Source organism: Sycon ciliatum, chromosome 1 (assembly GCF_964019385.1).
Source record: "Sycon ciliatum chromosome 1, ocSycCili1.1, whole genome shotgun sequence".
NCBI lineage: Eukaryota > Metazoa > Porifera > Calcarea > Leucosolenida > Sycettidae > Sycon > Sycon ciliatum.
Genome location: NC_088643.1, coordinates 53638428 through 53663815, shown reverse-complemented (window position 1 = coordinate 53663815; position 25388 = coordinate 53638428). Strand labels below are relative to the sequence as shown.

At 46.9% G+C, this 25388-nt stretch overlaps 1 protein-coding gene across 1 annotated transcript; it reads right to left on the bottom strand.

Annotated features, from left to right (window-relative positions):
• Positions 1–519: 519 nt before the first annotated feature.
• On the bottom strand, positions 520–22609 carry LOC135831035 (mucin-5AC-like). Its single transcript, XM_065343280.1, has 9 exons — positions 22221–22609; positions 7479–7700; positions 6305–6820; positions 5522–5615; positions 4610–4737; positions 4296–4407; positions 2681–3783; positions 2261–2354; positions 520–1074 (listed from the first exon to the last, which is right to left on the bottom strand). Exons 1-9 carry the CDS (start codon positions 22315–22317, stop codon positions 834–836), a joined length of 2607 nt encoding a protein of 868 aa, XP_065199352.1. The 5' UTR covers positions 22318–22609; the 3' UTR covers positions 520–833.
• Between the last annotated feature and the right edge of the window lie 2779 nt (positions 22610–25388).

The following is a 25388-nucleotide window of genomic DNA, read 5'->3' as shown; positions in this document are numbered from 1 at the left end:
GACCCATTGCCATTGGGAGCAACGGCTTTCTCAGGTATCCGGGTTCTCGGTTCTGAGCGTGACCGCCCCAGGAGGAGGATCCGGGAGGCAATCAATATCAGGGAGCGATCCCCGGAAATTAATAACAACAGTGGCTGGGATCTGCTATAACACCACCTTACTGCGAGTGGCGCGGGGCTCTAGACACCTCACTGGTGGTGTGAGACTGTAACTGGGCTGTTATCACTGCTGTAGCGCAGTATCTACTTTCCTCGCCGTTTGTGCTTGTGTTGTCATGTATATGTAGTAATGCACACCCGCCATGACGTGCTTTGCACTTCTCTACGCGCGCTGTCACTATGCACCGCGCTTTGCTTGCTTGCCTCCTTCTTTTATACTGCTGTTCTTTCCATGTCCACTTCATTCCTGATGATGGTCATAAAGACCGAAACGTTGTAACGATACCAATGGATTTGTGTGAAATGCAGTGCTCTCTTGAGTGTAGGCAGGTTGCCTGCAAACAATTCACGCAAATAGTAATTGGAAAAAAAAGCTGTTAGTTGACTGTGTAGCACTCTCGTACAAGCAATCACCATATTCTGGTCAATATTCGCACGATGAAGAAGCCAGTTTTAGTTCACACCAAAGCATTTAAAATTGTGTTCTATCAAAACGTCAGTTGTACTTGTAGCACTATCCCTACACTTCTTCATCAATAGAATTGCAGCTTTGCCATGTGCAGACTAGCAACAATCACAAACTGATAGTGATATTATGAGATTGCCACTGTGTGTGTCATACACAGTTCATGCCAATAGTTCAGTCATTGCAAACAACAGGATGACACACTGTATTCATGATGGTGATTTCTCGTGCTTCTGTGGCTGCTCGTAATCAGACGTTTGCACGTATGCTGCCAATATTGCTTGGTAATCACCTGTGGGCGCCGCTGCAAGACCAGCTTCCTGTGTTGTGTTGCTGGGCTTGGGAACTATAGACGATTCATACAGGTGTTCCTGGGGTTCTGTTCCTAGAGCTTGATAGACAGTGCTCCCAGGGTTTGCTGGTGAGGCATTGCCTTGAACACAGGACCCCCTGTGGCAAATAGAGATCACACCGATATGATGTCTCCATTATTCTGCTGATGAGAACACGTACAGGTATTAGACTACAGACATATCCAAGATGAGTTTGGATGCTTTTTGTAGCTTCATTATGTCCAATTATGTTGAGGTGCTGACTAGAACAAGCCTGATCCTCCCATACATTTCCTCATTCGTGATCATGGTCATAGACCGAAACGTTGAATGGATAAAGGCATTTTGAGTAAAGAGAAGAAAGCAGTGCAGTTTGAGCCCACAACATAATCTACTACAAAACATAACTTTGGCGTGCTCGATAGATTTGCACTGTATTATTAATTAATTGAGGAGCAAGAAAAGTGTTACCAAACAGTATGAATGCCAAAGGAAAAGAGCACGCCAACGTTGGTGACCCCGACGTGATAAGTATTATTATTATAGAGTTTCAGACAAAGCAATTTGGAAGTTCCAACTGACAAGTTTGCTCAACTGGCTACAGAAAGTTTGCTGCGGGCGCCTGCATCCTATCTAGATATCTAGTGTTTGTGGGGTGATAAGACGAATAAGCTAACAACAGAGTATATGACTGTATCTTCAAGGAGAAGAAAGTAATCTGAAGGAAAAGACTTCAAAATTTGATTTGGTCCATTGTTATTAGGCATCTGCCTGTTTTGGTTTCTCCACTATAAATAAAAAGAATACTACTACTGACATATTTTTTTGCAATATTACGGATATGCAGACTGGGTACGCCATGAGCAAGCATACGATGCAGCCTCTAAATAATGGCGAGGACAGATCGGATCCATGAACCCGTGACAAGGAGCAAAATCCAGGAATTAGGGCCATGCCACATTCGAATACCATACTCTACTCCTGGTGCACAATGATTCTTACATCATCAGATAATACAATCACCGGAGCGTCAACATTACTTCGATAATTCGTTCAGCTCCTAACAAGCCTTCTTTCTAGTACTATGCAGGAGCTACACCCCAGGATATGCCTACACTGCCATCCACCGACTGTCACCTCATAACTCTATTTATTTATTTCTCAACAACAAATGGGCATATTAGGCAAAAACCTGATGACACAGCATCATGTTTCTCAGCTCCCATGGACAATTCAATGTGGAGCATGGAAACAATTCTGAAATGCATGCACCACACTCCAAGCATTGGGTGTACTACTACTACCTGTTGGGTGGCTGGTTAGTTGCAGAGGAAAGAGACACTGCCCTAACTTCTCGAGTATCTTGCGCCAATTTGCTTCTCTGGGTTTGTCCAGACACTGATTACAGAAAAAGCACATATCAATACCCAACCTTGTGAGCAAGACCATCGTAGACTGTTAGCATCTTCCATTCACAATACAGGCTGACATTTTCATCTGATCTGCCCTCATGAATGGCAGTCTAAGCTTGCAAGAGATTCTACAATCGAGTATTCTTATTGCTGAGTGCATTTGATTTCTCGAAGAGCACAGTACTACAGTGTCATGAAGTCGAGAAGGACAAGAACACACTGCCGTGCAATTATAGAGTTGATATAGATGTGACTGTCTGAGTATCTTACTAATAATGGAAAGTGCTCAGCTCCCCCTGTACTGTGACTGACCTTGCTTGGACTGTGTGGATCTTGGTAAGCGGTCGGAAGCACCTCCAGACGCAGGCGGCGATGAACTCCCTGCTTGATCATGCGACGGCTTTCTCAACCGTGGATGAGTTGGTGATTGGTATTGTCCCTGTTTGCTCATTACATTCAAATCCTGGTAAACAGTCGATGCTGTAGGTACACTGCTGGAAGTACTGTCTGTTACTGACCTGCGTACATCTGGCATGAGTGATTGGTATTGCTCCTTCTGACTTCCATCTCCCACTCTTTGATACACGGTGGCAGTGTTTCCTGGCATTGGTGTAGAGTTTGGTGTCCTGTTGTCCATGTTCTTTCGTTGAACGTCAGGAATGAGTGTTTCGTATTGCTCTATCCTGCTTGCTGGTGCGGCCTCTTCATACACAGATGTAGGCTTGGATGATGTCATGCTCTTGGTAGGTACTCTCTCAGCCTGGACTGGAGTTACACTTTGGTATTGCTCTGTTGCACCAGCAGGACCCAGTGGTTGGTATCTATTGGTAGACGTTGGAGCAGCAACTTGCGTTGTATCCTGTTCCTCCTTCTTGCCTGATGGAGCCATATCTTCGTACATGGATACACCCATTAACGCTGGAGACACTGCAGCATCAATGGCATTCTGTTCCTCCTTTCCCAATGGAGCCATCTCCTCGTACACATATGCGCCCACTAACGCTGGAGACACTGAATCAGCAACTTGTGATGCATCATGTTTCTCTTTCTTGCCTAATGGAGCCATCTCTTCGTACGCAGGTGCACCCATTAACGCTGAAGACACTGCAGCATCAATGGCATTCTGTTCCTCCTTTCCCAATGGAGCCATCTCCTCGTACACATATGCGCCCACTAATGCAGGAGGCACTGAAGCAGCAACTTGTGATGAATTCTGCTCCTCTTTCTTGCCTATTGGAGCCATCTCTTCGTACGCAGGTGCACCCATCAAAGCAGAAGGATTTGAAGTTGTTTCAGCTGATGCCGTCCCCCTCACTTCCGCCATACGTGAGTAATATGGTGTATTCTTTTCAACAGATGCCGGACCTATATCATGATACAATATTGTTGCTGCGATTTTGTCACCTGCACTGCCACTGGAACAGACAAGAAAATACACGTAGATGTATCGTGTACACTGGACAGACCCAACCATTACTAATATGATCAAAAGAGAGATTTTCCTGACTTGGTTTATCCAAGAAAGGTTACACGTCTGTGCTTACACAGGACACAGAACAAAACAGTTCTGTCCGCAGAAATTAAATGTACTTATCTATTTTGCTAACCAAAGGTAGCTCATTTAACTATTGTTATGACGAGGAGAGAGGCTGAATACATGCACATGAGCACCAAGCACCAGCTGTCCACATTTATCGTACACATAAAGCAATCCATGATGCCAATGTAACCACCATCCAATTCATTTTGAACTTGAACCCAGCTCTAATGTAAAAGATGATCATTCGTTTGATGATTGTTTAGCGAAAAAAATGTGAAGTGCAAGTATATATGCATTTTGCAGCAAAACCGGTTGACATTCTGTTGTACAAAGGTCTGTTGAGCTTAGGCAGGCTGGAACTGTGACAAACAAGTTGCTATTTCTTACCTTCTGACCTCTTGGGAGCCCCGTGAGAAGGTGGATTCTACAATCTCCAATGTTGGTTGACTAGAGAGGGCCTTTTTCAAAGGTCGTTTACCTTCTTCTTCTTCTTCCCTTTCTGAAGACATGGGGGACAGTACACAGGAGGAAATGTGACTAAAAAGTGCAATCTCCATTGTGTACCAACTACCAAGACATTAGTCTGCACAGGTGGCATCGTGTACATGTCTACAGTCTATGTCATGCCTGTGTGGTTTAGAATTAGAACCTGTGTTTAGAATTAGAACCTGAGTTGTGCCACAATCCCGGTAGACACTCACCAGTTGAATAATTCGACAGAACCACCTGGTCATAGTTGTCTCCAGCTTGGATGGAGGAGAAGTTACTTCTGATGCTTGGTGATGTGCTCTTCCCACCTGCCACTGCGGATTCATTTCCACCTCCGGTCCTAGGACATAGAGGCAGGGGGGGGGGGGGGGGGGGGCAGAAAAAGTGAAACATGATTATTTTTATAAAAATGTTATAAATTTTTCACTACAAATTCGACATACGTGAAACTTCCTAAGCTGGCTTTGTTTCTAATCACAACATGGATGGCGGTCAGGAGGCCTAAGAGTTGGATTTCGAAGTGAAGATCTCATTTCTGTATGCTGTGGCCATGCAAGTTATGTCAAGCAGTTGTTAAAAGCTCTTGAAGCTCTCTGTACTTTAACTATTTATTCTCATAAGTGTGCAAATGTATGGAGTACCGTTATTCATTGTTCCAACCAATGTTTGATGTTCTAGCACAGTTTTTTCACTGAGAAGTAATACTTTTTTTCTTTGGGTAAAAGGGAGATTAAGTGGAAGGATAACATAATTATGTCTTACATCCCCCCCCCCCCTCCCAAGCAGGCATAGTGGGATGGTCTAAGACCAGGTTCAAGTCCTGATTGGAAGCGGAAGAATTTTTCCAGCCGTGATGCGACCCACAGTTAATTGGGAACTCGTGGCCTGGCACAAGGGAAGCATGGATGCAGTGAATGGGAAACTCGGCCTCTAGCCGACTCTGACTTCAGCCGCGATTTTTTAACCCCCCCCCCACACACACACACATACACACATGCACACGCACACACATGTACACACACACCAAATACACACACAAACACACACACACACACAAACATCACACACACACACACACACACCCCCCCCCCCCCACACACACACAAACAAACACACACACATACCTTCCTCTGATCAGGACAATCAGAATGATAATAATGACCAACACCAGCAGTACTCCACCAACACCAGCTCCTACTCCTATTGCCAATGTGTTTCCTGGACACAGAACAGGAGAAAACAAGTACAAGTAGCAGAGACTTTCTTGGCATGTTATGATGAAACAGGGGCGTCGAACACGGTACGGTCACTATGGTATTGACCGTACCACTTTTTGCCCGCAGGTACCCCGTGAATTAATAAGGGGACGTTCGTTTTTGATCTATAGGTTTGGGTAGAAACTACTTCTTTCGGAAGAGGTGTTCGTTTTTTGAAAAAACTTCTGCTCAAAAGGGTAGACTCTACTTTTTTCTACCGGCTCTACCAGGAAAAAAGTTGGTAGAAGCCGGTAGAAGTTGGTAGAGCTACGGGATTTCCAGCAAGATCAAGGCTTTGTACACAACTCCATACAAAAAGAAACATTTCACGTACACATCGTGTAAACTAGTAAATCCGGTAGAACAGCGTTCGTGCGCTTACCTCTACCATCTACCTCTATCGGTAGAGTTTCTCTACTCTACTCTACAAGGTAGCTAAAAACGAACGCAGCCTAAAATACACTCATCTGGGCTCTAAAATTTCCAACATTTTCGGCAGCCACCCCTCCCACACGAGTAAATTGTATTCCAGATGGCTGTTCGTACCACACTAAAATACCTTCCGACACCCCTGTAAAGAAGTCAAATTCCGTAATGATAAGAATGGTATCACAGTCGTTATTTCATGGGAGACATGATAGGTATTCTCACCTGAGCTTGCAGCAGGCCCCACTACTCCTACGGATGTTTGAACTGCCAGCGTCGAGGCTGATGTGGGAAGAGATGATGATGCTGAGGATGCTAATGATGATGCTCGTGTTCCTGTACCGGGTCGTGACGTTTGAGCTGTAGCTGTCCGTGTCCGAGTAGTCCTCGGTGCTCGACTTGTTCTTGGTTGCGTTGTTCGTGTTGTAGACACGTGCACAGTTGATACCCGTGTTGTCAGAGCTAGAGATGTTGGTGCCTGGGTTGTGGGGGCTTGAGTTGTTGGTGCCTGGGTTGTGGATGGTTGCGTTGTTCGTGCCAGGGTTGTGGATGGTTGCGTCGTCATTCCTCCTGCTGTTGTTTGTCTTTGTGTGGTCTGTGCTACTGTTGTAGCAGCTTGTAATGTTGGAGGTGATGTGGTTGATACCTGGGTTGTCTGTGCTGTTGCCGTTGCCGTTGCTGTTGGTGTAGTTTGTTGTGTGGTTGATTGTGTTGTTGCCGCTACAGTGGGAGAGGATAAAGCTGAAACAACAGTAACAACGATAATGTCAGTGGCAGTGGTAAGAGCGAATAAATCAGCAATGGCAGAATCTATACATCATGCAATCAAATACAGTGCTGCTAAATGAAATTCAGTCATGCCACTCAAGTTAGTTTGTGCCTTGCACCATTTTGCAGCCCAATGTCCGCAGGTCTCGGTCTGCGCAACGACCGGCGTGTGCTTGGGGGACGCGACTGGATTTCATTGAGCAGCATTGTAGTGCGAATGGAACACAGTACTGTACTAGCAAGCTGATGTGTCTACGACTCATAAAACAACAAAGAGTTAGTTTTTATTGCTGTAGAGGACACATTCCTGTGTTCTAAAACTCCCACGGGGCATTGTGCACTCTGGTTTGCATGGTTTCTGTTACCGTACAGCATTTTTGTGTGCAAATGATCCACTTGATTTGTGATAAAACTTTAAAATAGATGGAATTACTAGCTGCACATCACATCTGAACCTGTTTCTTACAACGTGTAAAGTAAATATACGTGTACTACATGCGACCGGGAGCATAATTGTCAATGCAATGATCATCATATTATGCTGGCAAACAGAGGCAAGCAACAGCTGGCCACTATATATTTCTATTTATTAGTCATCAAAATGAGAGCCACTGGCACTTCCGGTACATACCAGTACATAGTGGCACTGGACCTGTCCAACTACCACTCAGTCGACATCTTATGCTACTAGTACTTGTGTTCATGGCTGGTTGGCTTCCTTTGATTATGAAGCTTGTTGGGCACTGATACATCCTGACACTGCCCAGGCTGGAACTTCCACTGGATGACAATGATGTGGCGTACCTTTCCCCAGACAACAGTGTTGGATTCCGTGGTGTTCCACAACCAAGAACTGCAGTGATCGACAAAATCAATACCATGGTCATCATCTCTCTAGCATGTTAGGTACATACAGTGCTGCCAAACCGTCCAATTTTTTGGACAGTATCCGATTTTTGAAGGCTCTTCCGAAAACCGGTCCGAGAAAGGAAACGTCCAAAAAGCAGCCAAAAACGTCAGGGATCAGTACTTTCCTATCCAGAAGTCCTGTATTTTCACTTTTCAACGCAACTGAAGGCACAAATCACTGTATGATGTGCTTCTAAAAAGGCTGGCGCGCTTGGCTGTGGAAGTGCAAAGTAACACGCCTGGATCGCATCTACACTGTACACTGTACAGTGTACAGTGTGCAACCACACTCATGCATTACATAATTCAGGACAACTCATCTTGTCACCCTTATCCATTCTCTCAAACTCAATCTGTGTCCACCTCACCTCCACTGTTTCAACTGGTTTTCTTCCCGTAGCACGAGAAACTCCCTTTCCCTTCCGAAACCCAAGTCGTCCTTTCTACTTCACTCTCCCCTTTTCACTGCGCACTCTGCGTGGCTGGCACTTCCCCAAGAAGCTTAGGACCTTTCTTCCCTCCGCCTTTTTAAGAGCCTTGTCGCGCCTTGACTTTGATTTTGTGTTTCTCATTTTGTTGCAATCACTACTTATCCATGCCGGTTCCTTTTTTTTCTTCTCCTCCCCTTCTCCCTTCCTTGCCGTGGTTGGCTAACACCCTCTCTCTTTGTATTGGCCGGTGTTCTCACTGTGCTATGAGATGCTGTAATAAATAAATAAATAAATAACTTCGGGGTGCCACATCAGTTACCATGGCAATGGAGCGATTTTTCATGGTATATTGGGCGATTTTTGAATTCTCGGGGAAATTTTCAGACGAAAAATTCGTACTCTGTGACCAGCCTTGGCGGTGAAGGGTGGTCCTATTTGGGGCATAAATTATTTGGCAGCACTGTGTGGTCGCTCACAGCAAGTGAGTATCTCGGGTCAATTGTGCCACCCTGAACGCGTATGTTCTGGTGTCCCCCAGGGATCAATTCTGGGGCCCCTGCTTTTTCTAATGTATGTGAATGATATCGGTGCAATTCCCAACACCTCGCTATATGCGGACGACACCACTCTGCTGGCTAGTCACCGGTCGTTCCCCGTCGCGTGTCAAGAACTGCAGGTAGGAATAGACTGTGTGGTCAAGTGGATGCGAAGGTGGAAACTCTGGCCGAACTCCACCAAGACCGAGATCATGTGTGTCGTCCCCAACGCGTCATCAGATGTTGCACATCTTCAAACTTTTATTTTCCATTTCCCCGATGATCCTACCCCGATACCTATAACCTCTCGTCACAAGCACCTTGGCGTTACACTTGATAGCAAATTGGACTGGTCCCACCATTTTCGGAATCTGGAAAAGCGGGCAAGCTCAGTCGTCAGTATTCTTTATGGCCATCTCCCCCACATTTCACCAGAATGCCGAAAGACCTTTTATCATACATACGTTTTGCCTATTTTCTTGTATTGCTGTGTGGTGTGGTGTGGCGCTGGTAATGGCCTCTTTGCAAAGCTGGAGATTGTGCATCGACGGATTCTCCGGGCAATACTTCGTTTGCCGCCCGAGACCAACATAGCCGTTCTCTATGAAAATTGCTGTACATTTCCTCTGAAACATTACATTGACCGATCCTCCTGCATATACATTCACAAAATCAAACTTATCACTGCCCCTCAGCATGTGCAGCATTCCTTAAACTGGTTCAATGAATCCTCAACAAGCCGGAACTCGCTTCGTTTCCCGATTGCAAGAAACAATTCTATGAGCAAATCGCCTGTATTCCTAGCATACCAATTATGGGATTCTCTTCCTCAGCAATTAAAGTCCAGCAACACCTTCAATGCGTTTTTAAGCTTGATAAATATACACGTACGTCGATCTTCATTTACTAATCATTGATTTCAATTCTCTTTGTGTATTACTTCAAGCTCCAAAGTAAATCACATATGCTACCCGTACAATTCATTTTGGTTTTGGATTGATTTTTATTAGGGGTCAAACGGGTGTACCGGGTACCCGGGTACCCGCCCGTTAATCTCAGGTGCCGTTAGTAAAAGGGTACCCGTTTGTAAAAAAAAAAAAGAAAAAAAAGGTGATCCTATCGTATTCCAAGACTAAAAAAAATAGGAGTGCGGATACTCTTTTCCTTTTTCCTGTGCATTCTCGCTTTCGACTTTATCAGGCAGGAGCAGGCTGAAAGACAGACTTGACAGTTGTTCTCTCCACTCTAGTGCAAGTAAAAATCCTCGTACTGGAGGTTTTTGATTGTGATGTGAGAAAATGCAAGACTTGAAACTCGTTCGAGGTGGCAGCTGAGTAACTAGAAAGTTACGATGGTTCTCCGACATCGAACCTGCCACAGTACTTGATGAACTAGTGTCACCAGGCCGAGTGTCACAAACGGTGATGTCCGTAGGTGGTAGCTACATGTATGATACTCATGGTTGTAGTTTGTTCCTTCAATCGACGAGCTGAAAAGTAGTTCGAAATATTGCATTCAAGATTACGGATTTGTGAAGATTCATTTCACGAGTTCAACAAGCTAGCACTAGCAGCTAGCTGGCCAGCAGCACATCAGCTGTGTCAGGCAAACCAGCTAGCTATGGGCGCGAACAATCGGAACATCTTCTGAATGCAACGAGTACCAGTTCTCTGCGAACATAGCAAATAGGATTGCGCGAGATCACGGAAGTTTTGCTAAACCACTCTGCCCTTGCATGGCTTGAATCACATCGATCTGCAGTTGATTTGCGTACATGTATCAAAATACATGTAGCTTGAAGGACCATCTACATGTACGATTGTAAGTTACTGCCTGTGAAGTTATGTACATGGGCAAATGCACGGATGACATTCATTTGGAACCTTCATTGCCATAATACTATTATGATACACGAATCAATTGCGAATCATAATGACAAAATACAATCTGAGAATACAAATTAAAATCATGATTTATGTGAGAAATGCACAAAAAAATAATATGGCTGCTAAAGGGTACCCGTTAACCCGCCCGTTAAGAAAATTACCCGTTCGTTAGTTAAAGATACACCCGTTTGACCCCTAATTTTTATAATTGATTTTGGTTTTGGATTGATTTACTTTCATTTTCATTTTCATTTAACTTGCCATATTTTGCATGTGCATTCTTGCCTTCTTGTTCTTTTATTCCATGGCTGGTAGCCCTCATTCATAATATTGGTTGACACCATGTCATCCATGAATTGAGAATACAGTCGACCTACCCTTATAACGATAACCTCTATAACGATATTACCCTTATAACAATATTTTTCTGCCAAACCAAATCACTCCATTGACTTGTGTATACAATGCCTTACCTCTATAACAATATTGCTATAACGATATTACCCCTATAACGATATAAAATGGGCTGACCAATCGACATTTTCCATTTTATAACAATATCTAGCAGGGAATATGTAGAGCCTACTATCCAGGTAGGGCAAGCTTCACTTGATAAGTCGTTGGGACATGACGAAATGCAATGGGACACCAGTGGGTACCTTGCTGTGCACATAATGTGCATGTATGTCAGTTTTTATGCTATGGAGAGTGTAAAAAATGAACAAAATCCATGCATTATGACGTATGTGTATGAAATGAACCAGTTACCCCTATAACAATATTACCCTTATAACAATATTTCTTGGTGTGGCGCAAATATCGTTATAAGGGTAGGTCGACTGTAATAATAATAATAATAATAAAAATGTACATGCCTTGTAAGTCATAATATCGCACCCTGGCTAACAATGGTGGATTCTGTGGTATTCGACATGTACATGTATAATCAATACCAGCAGTGTGATATCAAGACTCCAATGCAGCATCTTATAATAGAGAAATGGTCGTTGAAAGACACCTGGCAAAATGGCGGTAAATACACGCCTCAGGCCCGCACAGCGCTCTCTAAGCTGCAAAATTGGTCAATGCACGACCGATGATATCCTTGTAGCTGGCTGGTATGCAACATGTGCAAACAGATAACGCCGTGTGGGCGCTCGCCAGTCGGCTCCTTTGCTGGTAGTCATGTCAGGACCGCACCAACCCAGGCATCCATCGAGGCACGAGACCGAGAAGAACGGCCTAAATACACGCATGCGTGTATACTGTACATGTGTAGGTTCTGCACTGCACGTGTGGCGCAACGGCATTTATTGTTTAGATTTTTGGATCACTGATCCATCAATATTGCTTATACTGATTTTACTGTCGGAACACTGGTTTTAATTGCTTGATTATTATTTGTGCCTGGAGAGCACTATATAAGTGGTGCTCTTCAGGCACAATCTTCCTCAGCCTACTCAAGCTCAACTGATGAGGGGTGAATTCCCCGAAACACTGTGTATTGAGCAGGGAATGGTGCTTTCCTGCAGGTTTGCCGAGTCGAAGGTTCGATGGACTTCACGTGTGCTCTGGATGGCAGTCGTGAGTCAGTCAAGTGTCAAGTAAAGTCGGCGGAATAGCGCGAGCTCCAGTGTGGGGAGCAAACCCTTTCTTACAAATCATCGCCAAAGTCGCAACCACTACTTCGTACTTTTGATTACTATTATTATTATTGTAGAAAGGAAAAGGACATAAGGATACGAGTTAAGAGTAACTCTCCATCACTGTAACTGGATACTATATACAGTCAGAAAGTTACTCTTAACTCGTATCCTTATGTCCATTTCCTTTCTACATTTATTTATGGCTCAACATCCGAGTTTCAAATTATTATTATTATTCAAATAATCTACGTGGAGATAATACTTTTAATATAGCTATGAATAGGATGAAGGCCGCAGACATCACGCAACTACGTTACTTGTTTGACATGTATTACTGTGAAATTTATAACAAAAATATTATTGAAAACCCAGAATCGATTTTCTTGTTTCTATCATCAGTGGGACCAAATACGGAACTAGGGTATTTTTTTCCCACTGAGATAGGAACAAGAAAATCGATTCTGGGTTTTCAATAATATTTTTGTTATAAAATACACAGTAATACATGTCAAACAAGTAACGTAGTTGCGTGATGTCTGCGACCTTCATCCTATTCATAGCTATATTAAAATTATTATTCCCGTAGCTATGCAGAAGTTACTTCAGTAACGTCTGGCGCTAGCCAGGGTCCACACAGCTTTAATTTTGTGTTTGTTTGTTTGTTTGTGTCATGCCTGGCGCTATCCCGTATCTGTTCCGTACCGTACCGTATCATCAAACACAGCTAGTCACAAACAGCTGGCCACAATATTTGCTTGGGATATCCCGTATCTGTCCCGTACCGTACCGTACCATCAAATACAGCCGGCCACAAACAGCTCGCCACAATATTCTTCGTATTATTTATCCGACTCCCTGATGTATAGGGAGATTTTCTGGAAAGAAATAGGGAGACGAGGAGGAAATGCTATTAGAATGGACGTTAGTTGCCGAATAGGTGATAGGACGCGTCAGCAAAAACAAACTTTGGAAGAGAGATCCCGTCGTCTCCAAAATAAGCCTGAACGGGCGAGTCACCGCCTGTCACAGGAAACGTCGGAAGAGAGGTCCCGTCGACTCCAGAACACCCGTGATCGGCAGAGTCAGCGCCGGTCCCAGGAAACGTCAGGACAGACATCCCGTCGACTCCGCAACGCCCGTGATCGGCAGAGTCAGCGCCGGTCCCAGGAAACGTCAGGACAGACATCCCGTCGACTCCAGAACGCCCGTGATCGGCAGAGTCAGCGCCGGTCCCATAGCTATGCAGAAGACGTTACGTTACTTCAGTAACTCATTGAAACATTTTTGCAATACAATGATGTAGCTAATCAAAGGAAAAAACATTTCCATCAGTTCCAACAACATGCACGATGAGCTAGGCAACAAAGCATAGCGTAGGGCCCTGAGCTTCCAAGCTCTCTCGTTATTATTAAATTTTTGATAGGGCAATCCCCACAGGCCTAAGGCCTTCTTACAGGGTACCCTAAATGTGCCAATACAAGGTAACGGAAGCGAGAAACAGATGACGGGCGAATGTCAGCAGGTAGAGAGTTCCAACGATCTGAGCCTAGAGAACTAAGAGAAAAAGGACGGTGTCCGACCATACCGATTTGAAGCAGCAGGAAGAGCAAGGGCTGTAGAAACTTGAGAGCGTGTGCAGGAGTTTGTGTGTGACGATGCACTGCGCAACGAAAAACAACTAGAGAGTAGGGGGCTCGCTAGATCATTTAGTGAACGGAAAATAAGAACGAAAAGTCTGAGCTGATACCGGGCGGCCAGTGGGAGTAAATGGTAGCGTTTTTGTAGTGCACTGATGCTGTTGAAGCGAGTGAGGTCTACTCAAGCGAACCAGGCGCTCATGATAGAGAGGTTCCGGGGTGCGATTTTCCGTGCCAAAATCAGAACGGGCGCTACGGATTTTTTCCAGCGTGCTCCAGACGATTTTTCGGGGACTGGCTTTCATACGAACCATGTTTCGTATGGAGATTTTGCGTCATCGGGTGCAGAAAGATTTTCGTGTACAAATTTGGTACGAGAAACATCGGTTTTTCACGGGAAGTTTTGATTTCGGTACAAATTTTCAAAATAAAAAGGCATAGTGCGGGAATGTGACCTGTTTGCGATCGTAACCTAGGCAATGACGGCAAACACATAAGTTCCGTACCCGGAACTTTTCACTGCTCGAAAACGACGTATAAAAAATCCGTAGCACCTCCACAAATTTTGGCACGAAAAATCGTACTTCAGCACCTCCCTATTGACCCTCACGAAGGCAGTGAGCAAACGCATTCGACCCGTACTCGAGAACTGACTGGATGGACGATATGTAGAATGTTTTCTTGGCGTGCTCCGTGAGTTGGTGTCGTATCTTCCTGAACACAGCGATCTTGTTGCCAATCTTGCGCTCGAGGTGGGCGATGTTGGCACCAAAAGTAAGGTGTTCATTCAAAACGATTCCAAGGTATTTCAATTCAGGCAAAGGGGCAATTGAGGTGTTGTTCAGTTGAAGGCTGACGTCAGGGGTCAAATGTATGAACTTCTACCTGAAGATTATGAACTGAGTCTTGTCTGGATTGAGGCAGAGACCTCATGCAGCCAGGAAATCACGAACAATGTATGTAATCAAGCACGCTCAGGAGGTCATGATGGCTGAATCTTGCCCGAGCCTGCAGCCCTCGGGCCTACGGCCCTTGGGCTGCAGGCTCGGGCAAGATTCAGCCATCATGACAGACAGAGCGTGCTTGATTTGGTTTCTTACAGCGCGAAGCAACATGAAAGGGAAGGTTCCAAGGTCGAAAAATTATTCCCGAAAAGACGACAAACGGGCCTCATATTCCCGAAATGATGTCAAACGGTCCTGAAACTCCCGAAATGACATCAAACGGTCCTGATGGCCTGATTATGCCCGCGGTGGGAAGATCGCCTATTGGCCATGACGATCACGTGTGATGTAAGAAGGTAATATATTCAGCGAGATCAAGTGTGAGTTGGTTTAGGTCCTTGCCAGCTTTGTAGAGGGAAGCATCGTCTGCGTATTGCCGTGCCTTGCAGTGCTTCGTTGCAGAGGGAAGATTACGAACTGATAGATTGAATGAAGAAGGCCCAAGGACAGAGCCTTTCGGCACACCTCTGTTTCCTGCGTATTTGTCTCCCTGAGCTGTCTTCGTGACGAGACGCTGTTCCCGGTTCTGTAGGTACTCAACCTGCTCTGAGCCTCAACATCAGATTTTTGAAAATCTGTAGCCTGCGCTACAAGCTGCATGCACTGGACAGCCTTGCCCACCAGCACAACTGGGACGTCGTTGGCGTTGCCGAGACCTGGCTGGATAGTACAATCCCGGATGGCGAAATTTGTATTCCCAGCTACAGTTGTTCGCTGTGACCGGCCCGACTGCCAGGGTGGGGGCACATGCCTCTACTACAGGACATCACTCCCAGTTACCTATCGTTCGGATCTGCATAATAGCCACCTGGAGGCTACCTGGATAGCTATTGGCGGAGGGCAACGCCGGCACCTCGTTGGCTGCCTCTATCGCCCACCGAATACAACTGCTGATTTCTGGGGCCACCTGGGCTCAGTCCTCCACAATGCTGCCACAAACACACCATCAATGACACTGGTGGGTGACTTCAATATCGATCTTGCTCAATGCATGACCATTTGTCCTCACCAGCGCTTCTGGGACCTTATCGGATCATATGGGTTCCAAAACTACGTCCAGTCTGCCACCCGAGTCACACTCCAATGTCCGGATGGAACACTGCCGTATTTAGTGCTGTCCACCATGGGTACTATAAGTAATTGCAAAGTTGTACCCTGCACGATCAGCGATCACTTTCTTGTGCACGCAAGTCTGTCTCTACCCTCCCTGCAACACCCACTGCAGTGGAAATCAGTGCACTTCACCCCCAAGAACCAAGGTCGATTGGTCAACACCATCGACATTGAGTCTTTTCACGAAGACATTGCTGGATCAGACTTGGGTGAGTTCCATCCCCAATCCACGATAGATGAGATGTGGGCACATTGGCACACCCAGTTTATGGCCGTCCTGGATAGGCATGCGCCAATGGTACAGACTCACCGGCGCTCCCATCCCACCCAGCCATGGTCAGACAGAGAACTATACCAATCACACCAGCGCAAAACACGGCTCCATAGGCGATGGCTCCGCAACAAAGCAGATACTGCCCTTTATGCGCAGTTCAAGCAAGCTCGGTCGGACGCTTCGACGGCGTATCGACGGAAAAGAAATGCTTACTTCTCAAGGCAATGCCAAGACAGTGCTCAAAACCCTCGGAGGATGCGGAGTGTTACCAACACCATGACAGGGCGAAGAAAACCAAACCAGACACCGACATGCAGTGCAGACTCTATTTCCGATGTGTTCCATAAAATTGTTACAGACACTACACGACCATTTCATCTTGAAATCCCCAGTGGCCCCCATGACCGGAATGGTATCCAGTGATTCAAGTGCCCAGATGTAGCCACAGTATTGAAACTGCTTTGCAGGATTAATCCCCGGAAGGCAACGGGGAGTGATGGCATACCTGGGCTGCTCCTGAAGAGCTGTGCCGATCTTCTTGCACCCTCCCTCTGTGAAATATTAAGTGTCTCGTTATTTACAAGCGTCGTCCCCTCAGCTTTCAAGACGGCATTGGTGAGACCACTGTACAAATCCGGCGATCCCTCGATACCAACCAACTACCGTCCGGTGTCTTTTCTACCGATTGTGTCTAAGTTGCTGGAGAAGTTGGTTCAGCGACAACTGGCAGACTTGATTCAGGCGAATAATGTGCTGCCCGTCACACAGTGTGCCTTTAGAGCCAGGCACTCCACCGAACAGGCCCTTGTAGTACTCACAGATGGTCTGCTTGCTGCTAAGGACCCGAAGCTCCACACGGGTGCATGCTTTCTGAACATGTCGAAAGCTTTCGACAAAGTGCTTCACCATGTCCTGATACAGGATCTGTTTGAGGTTGGCGTAACTGGTAGGGCATTGTCGTGGCGGACGCTTGAGCGCAACGCTGGGTGGACATGGCTTCTGGTACTGCACGACTCGCCGTGCACTGGCTGGCTCCGAAGCCGCGATCCGTTCGTTCACCCTTGTGAGCTTGTAAACGCGCTTGAGCAGGAACGCGGCAAATGCGTCAATGTCACACTGGGTGTCGTCCTGCTTCTCAAAGTAAGCTGAAAGGACCGAGCTTGGCACCTTCTGCGTCACTGAGAGATACAGCTCTCGTCCGGGCACTATCCTGGCCACCCGCAGGTTCAACGGCGTGTTCCTCAGCTTGATGGCCAGCGTCTTCAGCTCATCCAGCTCGCGCTCCGTATTGATCCGCAGCCAAGTCATGAGCTCGCGTTCCTGCTGCTCGAGGCTACGGTCTATGCCCCCGTACCACCAATCCAGCTCCTCCATGATGGATGAGTAGGCGCCCGGGCCATCTAGCACATCCGCGATCAGGTCCTCGGCCGCTCCGTCCACCAGTGCCTCCCGCAAGTGTGCGAGCTTATAATCCTCTGCTAAGAGTGGGTTCTCGTGTACTAGACGGAGAAACCGCTGACGCCACTTCACATATGGCAGCATCTTGCCATCGAACTTTGGCAAGTCCAGTGGCTTCAGAGACCTGCAGAATCCCATCTGGAACATAGCCGCCCCGTCTGCCCAGTCGACTGCTGGGTCGGTCGCCCTGGTGGGCGGGAAGTAGGGTTCCGCTGCAGGGTGCAGTCCTGCTTCCTTGGGCTTGAAGGCCTGCTGGACTGGACCGAGTCGCAAAGGCACTGGCGGGACTGGTAAACGTCTGGGCTTCACACGTGGGGCTTGTGTTGGAGCTGGTCGATACTTGAGCAGGCTCGCTCTCAGCAATGGAGCTGAGGCGTTGGGTTGTACTGCAGGCTGCACTGGCTGTTGCATGTTCGGCTGCATGGGCTGCTGTGCAGGCTGTGACCCAGACCACTGTTCTAACCTGAGCCTGCGATGACCCACCACACCAGCACCTGCGTTGCTGAAGGCACTTCGACTAAAGTGGTTGGCCAGCCTGCGCGTGGCCTCTGCGTCCGATCGCGCGCGACGATTTCCCATGCCACATGGCCAGCTCCCACCATCGACATCCCCGCTCTCTAGCTCTGAGCTCTCTGGCTCTGAGCTTGAGGTATCCACAGCAGAACTTCGCGCTGACATGGCACTGCTCGCGCTGGCCAACTCCTCCGCCGCCCTCGCCTGCTCGACTTCGAGCTCCGTTTTCGTCAGGTCGATTTGGAGGTCGATCTCCTGCTGCTTCAGAGCGGCGATCCACCGTGCAGCCTCCAGTTCTGCCTCCTTGTTCCTACGCAATATCGCAGCTTCAAGTTCAATGCCCCCAAGGCTCTCGCTCGCGGACGTCCTGCCGCCGCTCCTGCGTCCCGACCGCCTCAGCTCTTGAGCCTGCTCCCCATCGGAGAAGAACCGCTTGGGCATCTTACCTAGGGTTCTCCTGCTACTCTTTCGTGGGAACTCCATGTCAGGCAACGGAAACAGAGACTTTCTGCTGGTCGTGACCCGGCTCAAAGGACCAGTTTATGGCCAGCTCTCTGTCTGGCTCGCTTTACTGGATTCTAGACTGTATCACTTCAGGCTCAACTCACATTGCAAACTTCCTTGTGTTTCCAACTTACTAACGAAAGAAGACTCGGCCGAAAGGAAAAGCACCATGGTATATAACACAGCAGGGCAACATAAAAGGCACAGCAGGGCGGCATAAAAGGCACATGTGAAACGTCGACCCATGCAAATGAGGGCCGCTCTATCGCTTGGCATGAATGCGTACAAAGAGAGCGTAAGCAGACAGCTTTGTCGTGCACTAAGATGCCGACGCGCGTGAATGTAACACAGCACGACAATGAACATGACAGCCAGACTACTCCAGACATGAATGCAGGAAACCAGTACACGCGATCAACCTTTGCATTTTGAAATTAATATTTTGGTTACAAACGCACCTCTGCGTCTGCCCTCCGCGTCATTAAGATTGTCGCTTCCCGGAGCGATTTTTCGAATTTATTTTGTCCACTTGAAGGGCAAAGAAATCAGCTAGAAATTGAGGCAGAGCATTGTCGACGGACCAAGTTTTAGTTTGTGGCCTCCCGCTTCGCTGCACTTGCAGCTTAGGTCGACCTCTTCATCAGAGTTTGAGGCAGACCCTTCAGCACTCAACAATACGCTGAAGAAGAAGCGCGTTCAAATTCAGGTCAAGAAGCTTCGTTTTCAAGCGATCTATGCCTCCAGGTGGCAGGCGATGAAAGAAAGCTAGCATTTTTCAAGTACACTGTAACGACCTTCCAGCGGGATAGGGTAAGCAGTTCCGCACTTTCTTTCCTTGGCAAGCACTTCGCTGATTTTGTCGGTGTTTTCAGACCTGCTACCTTCGCAGCAACATGCGCCAAAAGTAGCGCATTTTAGGAATTTGAGACCACTTTGTTCTTGCCATCGTCAACTTCAGCATTTCGTATTCAGGAGAGATACCAGGATTCTTATTCCCGAGCTTGAAGTCTTGATAAATGCCCACGCGAACGATGTGGGACGGCACGAACTCCAGAAAACGAAATGCGCTCTGGGACGGAATAGTGCGGAGCGCGATGAATTTGCTTGGTGCGGAAGAGAGCTCCGACAAAGTCAGAGACCACCACGGCTTCAGTAACAAGTAGACATTGCACAGGAAGGGTCGCACCAGTGTTCGAACACAGAAAACAGCGATTCCGACAGTCTGACTGAGACGGGCAAAGTCACAAATATTGTGATGTGCGAAGCGACAATTTTAATGATGCGGAGGAAGTACCTAATTGCTGTTGGTGGTCATCCTGCAGCTTGAACAAAGGAAAATGTCCTCCAATTCCTCATACAAATGCCACAACAGTGATGTGAAGTTTGCTACCAGATTTGAGCTCTTGACAACTTGTATTCTTGTTTGCCCAGACCCTTTGGGAAGGGGAAGCTCAGCTCTGGACGCACAGGCTCAGGACCCAAGTGAAGGTGGCATGCTTTCTCCGCTATAATACAGGATCAACTACAATTAATTCCCGTAGCTATGCAGAAGACGTTACTTCAGTAACGTCTGGCGCTAGCCAGGGTCCACACAGCCTTAATTTGGTATTTGTGTGTTTGTTTGTTTGTGTCACGCCTGGCGCTATTCCGTATCTGTCCCGTACCGTACCGTACCATCAAACACAGCTGGCCACATACAGCTGGCCGCAATATTCAAATAGGGCTTTCAAACGCAAGATCATAACGTGAAGCAACTTGGAAGAATGGGTATGAATGCGAAGTGTATGGGGGAATGCATGTAGGGCGTTAGTGCGGGTTCGAATCCCAGGATATGCCTGAAAAAAAAATAGGAGAATTGAAAAATTTATAACATCCCTATGCTTTTTTTGCCGTCATCAAGGCGGTAGGCGGTGTCGTATTACCCTCGATCGTACAGTAGGTATCGGTTATAGCGTGGGTGTTTGAAAAACGGCATTTGATTCTTATTGCCGATATTTCTTACACACGATAAATCACGTGTGACATAATTATCATAATGCACGTGTGACATTATCATATGCACGTGTGACATAATCATATGCGCATGCGCGCACGTTTGGCATGTGGACACGTACACACGGATCAGACTCGCGGTCGACCGGTCGTGCTAGGCGACCAGACTGCGGAGCAGCAGATGCGAGAGAAGTCGGAAGAAAGAGTCCGACTGGACAGAAAGAGTGATTCTCCAATGCTCCCTTGGACATAACTCTCTTTTTGTGTTGACTGTTATTGTATTGGGTATGCACAGAGCACAGATGTTATTACTACAGGCGATACACTTTGCACTAATCTGGCATATTTTGCTGCATAAAATCCATTCTTAGGGCCGATATATTCTACTATGCGATAATACTGCTTGTAAGAATAAATATACACATAAATATGTGTTATGATTATGAAAAAATGAGTGTTCATTCTTGTAGGCAGTATATTCTTGTATACGACCACACTATAACCGATACGCACTGTACCTGTCCCGTACCTATCCCGTACCGTACCGTACCATCAAAGACGGCTGGCCACAATGCATATTCAAATAGGGCTTTCAAATGCAAGATCATAATGTGAAGCAACTTGGAAGAATTAGTATGTATGCGAAGTGTATCGGGGGATGCATGCAGGGCGCGCAATAGTGCGGTTTCGAATCCAAGGTTATGTCTTTAAGAAAAGGATTTTTTTAAGAATTTATAACATCCCTATGCTTTGTTCTGTCTAGGTCATCAGGGCAAAAAAGCATAGCGTAGGGCCCTGAGCTTCCAAGCTCTCTCGTTAATGGTCATACTCAAAAGCCTGAAATGCAATCCCGCAGTATAGGCGAAGAAGCCAGAATTTTTGTGGCTAGTGCGTTTTGTTTGACTTCACAGTTTTTCTACCAACAAGCATGACACGCTTCCCCAGCACAGCTAGATTGCCTTCTGAAGTTCTGGTTACAGCGCTCACACAGTCACTCCACAATGCCGGCTCGCATGCTGTGGATAGCGGTGTGCTTGGGAAATGATGAGAAAATGGATCGTTGCGGTTGCAAATGTTGGTCCGTCCTTGGCCAGACTGGCCCGAACAGTTCCACCGCCCCTGCGATGCATGTGTTGCCACTAGTCTTCTGCGTGGTCTGTAAACGTGATGTCTCAATGTACATGACTGAACTGGAAATGTTGCAGACCACGTCAACAATGAGTGAATTTCAAGCATGTTAGAGTCCTAGATTCGTAGACTTCTATTTTTATTGCTCGACTGCCTGCATGCACTACACCAGGCTTTGTCGCCATTGTCGTCAGTGAAAGTACATGCAGTAGATCTGGAATCTACTAAGTACATGACTGTACGAGTGGATATCCTATTCCATGCCAGGGTAATGACTGAGAGCGGGAAATTCGTGTCTTTCAAAGCAGATTAGTGATATGAGCACAAGCATTCCGTCCTTACCTGGGCTGAACGTCTGCTGTCCAGTCGCAGTTAGCATCAACACACACCAAACACTGACCACCGAAAGGAACGAGGTGGACAACCGCCGCTCCGCCATATCTCTCCGGGCCGCCACGGCTTCGATGATCCGGCCTCCGATCTGTGAACGACTTCAATCGCACTCCTGCTTCCTTCGGGAGCCTTTCGACGCACGGCAAGCCCTTCCCTCAAGCAAGATACTCATGTTAGAAAGATATTGGGATGGGCTGTCGCACACAGTACACGAAGCGCCTGTATCAATCACTTTTCTTCTTCTTCGAAACTCCAGTCATTGAAGGTTGTCGATTGAAGTAAGTTTGAAGAACATGCGCTCTGCCGTTGGCAGTGCGCTGACGGATAATGTCTTCCGGGGCGGCCGGCCACGCGCGAGTTTGACTCGGACCCGTGCACTAACGAAATCGACGCAACCTGACTGTGACTGGCACGCGCAACGGTCAAACTCAAAACCTGTTATAGTATATCTACCATGTCGCACACTGTCGCTCTTACTAGTCTTAGCCGGTAGAGCCAGATCATGAGCCTCTTCATGTCCGCGGTAAAATAATATGGGAGAGGTGCAATATGCTGGGCCTGGGGTGGGTAGGTCTACCGTATTATCTCTAATATAAGCACAGTCTCCAATAATAGCACGTCTCCAATAATAGAACACCTTGGGGCGGCATTCAAAAAATAAAGTGCTCAGTCTCCATTATAACTAATATAAGCACACTGTGTAAATTCATTATCTGTACCGGCGAAAAACCCCTGAAATGTGTGTGTCTGATATGAATTTGGCATGGCAACATGCCTCTGAAATGAGGTTGAAATAATAATGGAACAGTCTCCAATAAAGGAATGTCTCCATTAATAGCACGGGGCGGAGGTACATTGAAAAAATAAAGGACCGTGCTTATATTAGAGATAATACGGTATGTGTAGTTATGCTAAGTCAGTTCCAAAAACCGTCCACAATAACAATAGGATCTTGATGCTGTCTACGCAATAATAATAATAGTACAGGTCGCATGTCTCCCAAATAATGGGTTCCACGCATCTGTCAACTGTTTCATCATGAAATAGATTGCAGCAGGAAGAATAGCATACGAAAAAACCATATACGGGTTCTAGCACATGACAAGTACATGCCATTTTTTACACCGATGTACATTAAATTGTCAATGAAGTCCAGCCATAGCTTTTTGTCCCGTGCAGTGTTGAGGCAATCCTCGAACGTGTGTCCGAGAGGGGAGATGTCGGATTTCACCACATTAATCCACCGAAGCCTCGGTCGTCCTCGTGGACGCTTGATCTTTGACGTGTCGATGGCCATGGCTAGCGCGCCATAGGAAGCCGTGCCCGGACCTTCCCGAACAACATGGCCGAACCATAGGAGACGTCTTCTCTTGCAAACCCTGCTGATTGGTTGCTGTTTTGATTTTTCATACAGGATTTGGTTGGATATGCAGTGCGGGTAGTGGACCCCGAAGACATAACGGAGCTTCCTTCTCTGCCATACATCTAGCTGTTCATTCTGTCGCTTCGTGAGGGTCCACAGGCCGCAGTTATACAGCAGCACTGGAACAATGAGAACCGAGAACATGCAAAGCCGTGAGTCCAGGCAATGCCGCTTCCATGCTATCGAGCCGAATGCTCGGTTCGCTGCACCGATCCTGGCTGCCACATCCTCCGTGGAGTCCAGCAAGGAACCAAGGAGCTTGATCGTTTTCCACGATGCATCAGTGCGGGAAGCAGTTAAAGGGGAAGTTAAGGCAAAAATTAAAATTTCACCAGTTGTAGTCTTCGGGGTGCTGAGTCGAATGGTCTTGGTCCGAGGAAGCTGAGACGCTCCCTTCCTACTTGAATCCCAATCGAACTCGCGCACTTCCACCGAAACTGGTTGACTGCGCCCTACTAGATGGGGATTTGTATGCAAAATGTCACTAAAAGCGCCATTTCGTTCTTATAAAAGCACGGATGACCGCGATTGGCCCATATGTTGTAGTCTTTTGGACGCTGAGTCGACTGGTTTTGGTTCGAAAAGGCTGCGATGCGGCGTTCCTCCTTTATTCCCAATCGAACATGGTTGAAGAAGCGGTCACGTGCTCCTGCGTACACCAGTCAGCTGGTCACCGTGCCTGCAGGGTACAACTTACTAGCCTGTTTGACCTTTTTTGGGTGCAGTCCTGTCACTCGAGTTGAACCTTGGTGTGAAAGTTGTCACCTGCTGGCGTGGTGACCAGGTGATTTGGGCACCCAGGACCACGTGACCGCTTCTTCAACCATGTTCGATTGGGAATAAAGGAGGAACGCCGCATCGCAGCCTTTTCGGACCAAAACCAGTCGACTCAGCGTCCAAAAGACTACAACATATGGGCCAATCGCGGTCATCCGTGCTTTTATAAGAACGAAATGGCGCTTTTAGTGACATTTTGCATACAAATCCCCATCTAGTAGGGCGCAGTCAACCAGTTTCGGTGGAAGTGCGCGAGTTCGATTGGGATTCAAGTAGGAAGGGAGCGTCTCAGCTTCCTCGGACCAAGACCATTCGACTCAGCACCCCGAAGACTACAACTGGTGAAATTTTAATTTTTGCCTTAACTTCCCCTTTAAAGGGGAAGTCAAGGCAAAAATTAAAATTTCACCAGCTGTAGTCTTCGGGGTGCTGAGTCGAATGGTCTTGGTCCGAGAAAGCTGAGACGCTCCCTTCCTACTTGAATCCCAATCGAACTCGCGCACGTCCACCGAAACTGGGTGACTGCGCCCTACTGGGGATTTGTATGCAAAATGTCACTAAAAGCGCCGTTTCGTTCTTATAAAAGCACGGATGACCGCGATTGGCCCATATGTTGTAGTCTTTTGGACGCTGAGTCGACTGGTTTTGGTCCGAAAAGGCTGCGATGCAGCGTTCCTCCTTCCCAATCGACTATGGTTGAACAAGTGGTCACGTGCTCCTGGGTGCCCAAATCACCCTAGTGTGCAGAATTTTGCTCCAAGTCCAAAAAATCAGGTTTTTGAGCCACGTATTGGCCGTGCAGCATGACTTTTGCCAGCACCCTCGTGACGTTGCAGATGCGTGGCTTGATTATTGTAGTTGACGTTGATTTTGACTTTGGCAAGTTTGAGTCGTGTCAAGAAGTCAGGTAGGATTCA

Excerpts from the sequence above, each read along its gene's own strand:
- LOC135831035 (XM_065343280.1), bottom strand. The coding sequence starts at position 22,317 with ATGGCGGAGCGGCGGTTGTCCACCTCGTTCCTTTCGGTGGTCAGTGTT. Across the intron at positions 6,821-7,478 it reads TCCAGTGCCACTATGTACTG|CTTTATCCTCTCCCACTGTA; the intron begins GTATGTACCGGA and ends CTGTTGTTTCAG. Across the intron at positions 2,355-2,680 it reads ATCCACACAGTCCAAGCAAG|TGTCTGGACAAACCCAGAGA; the intron begins GTCAGTCACAGT and ends TTCTGTAATCAG.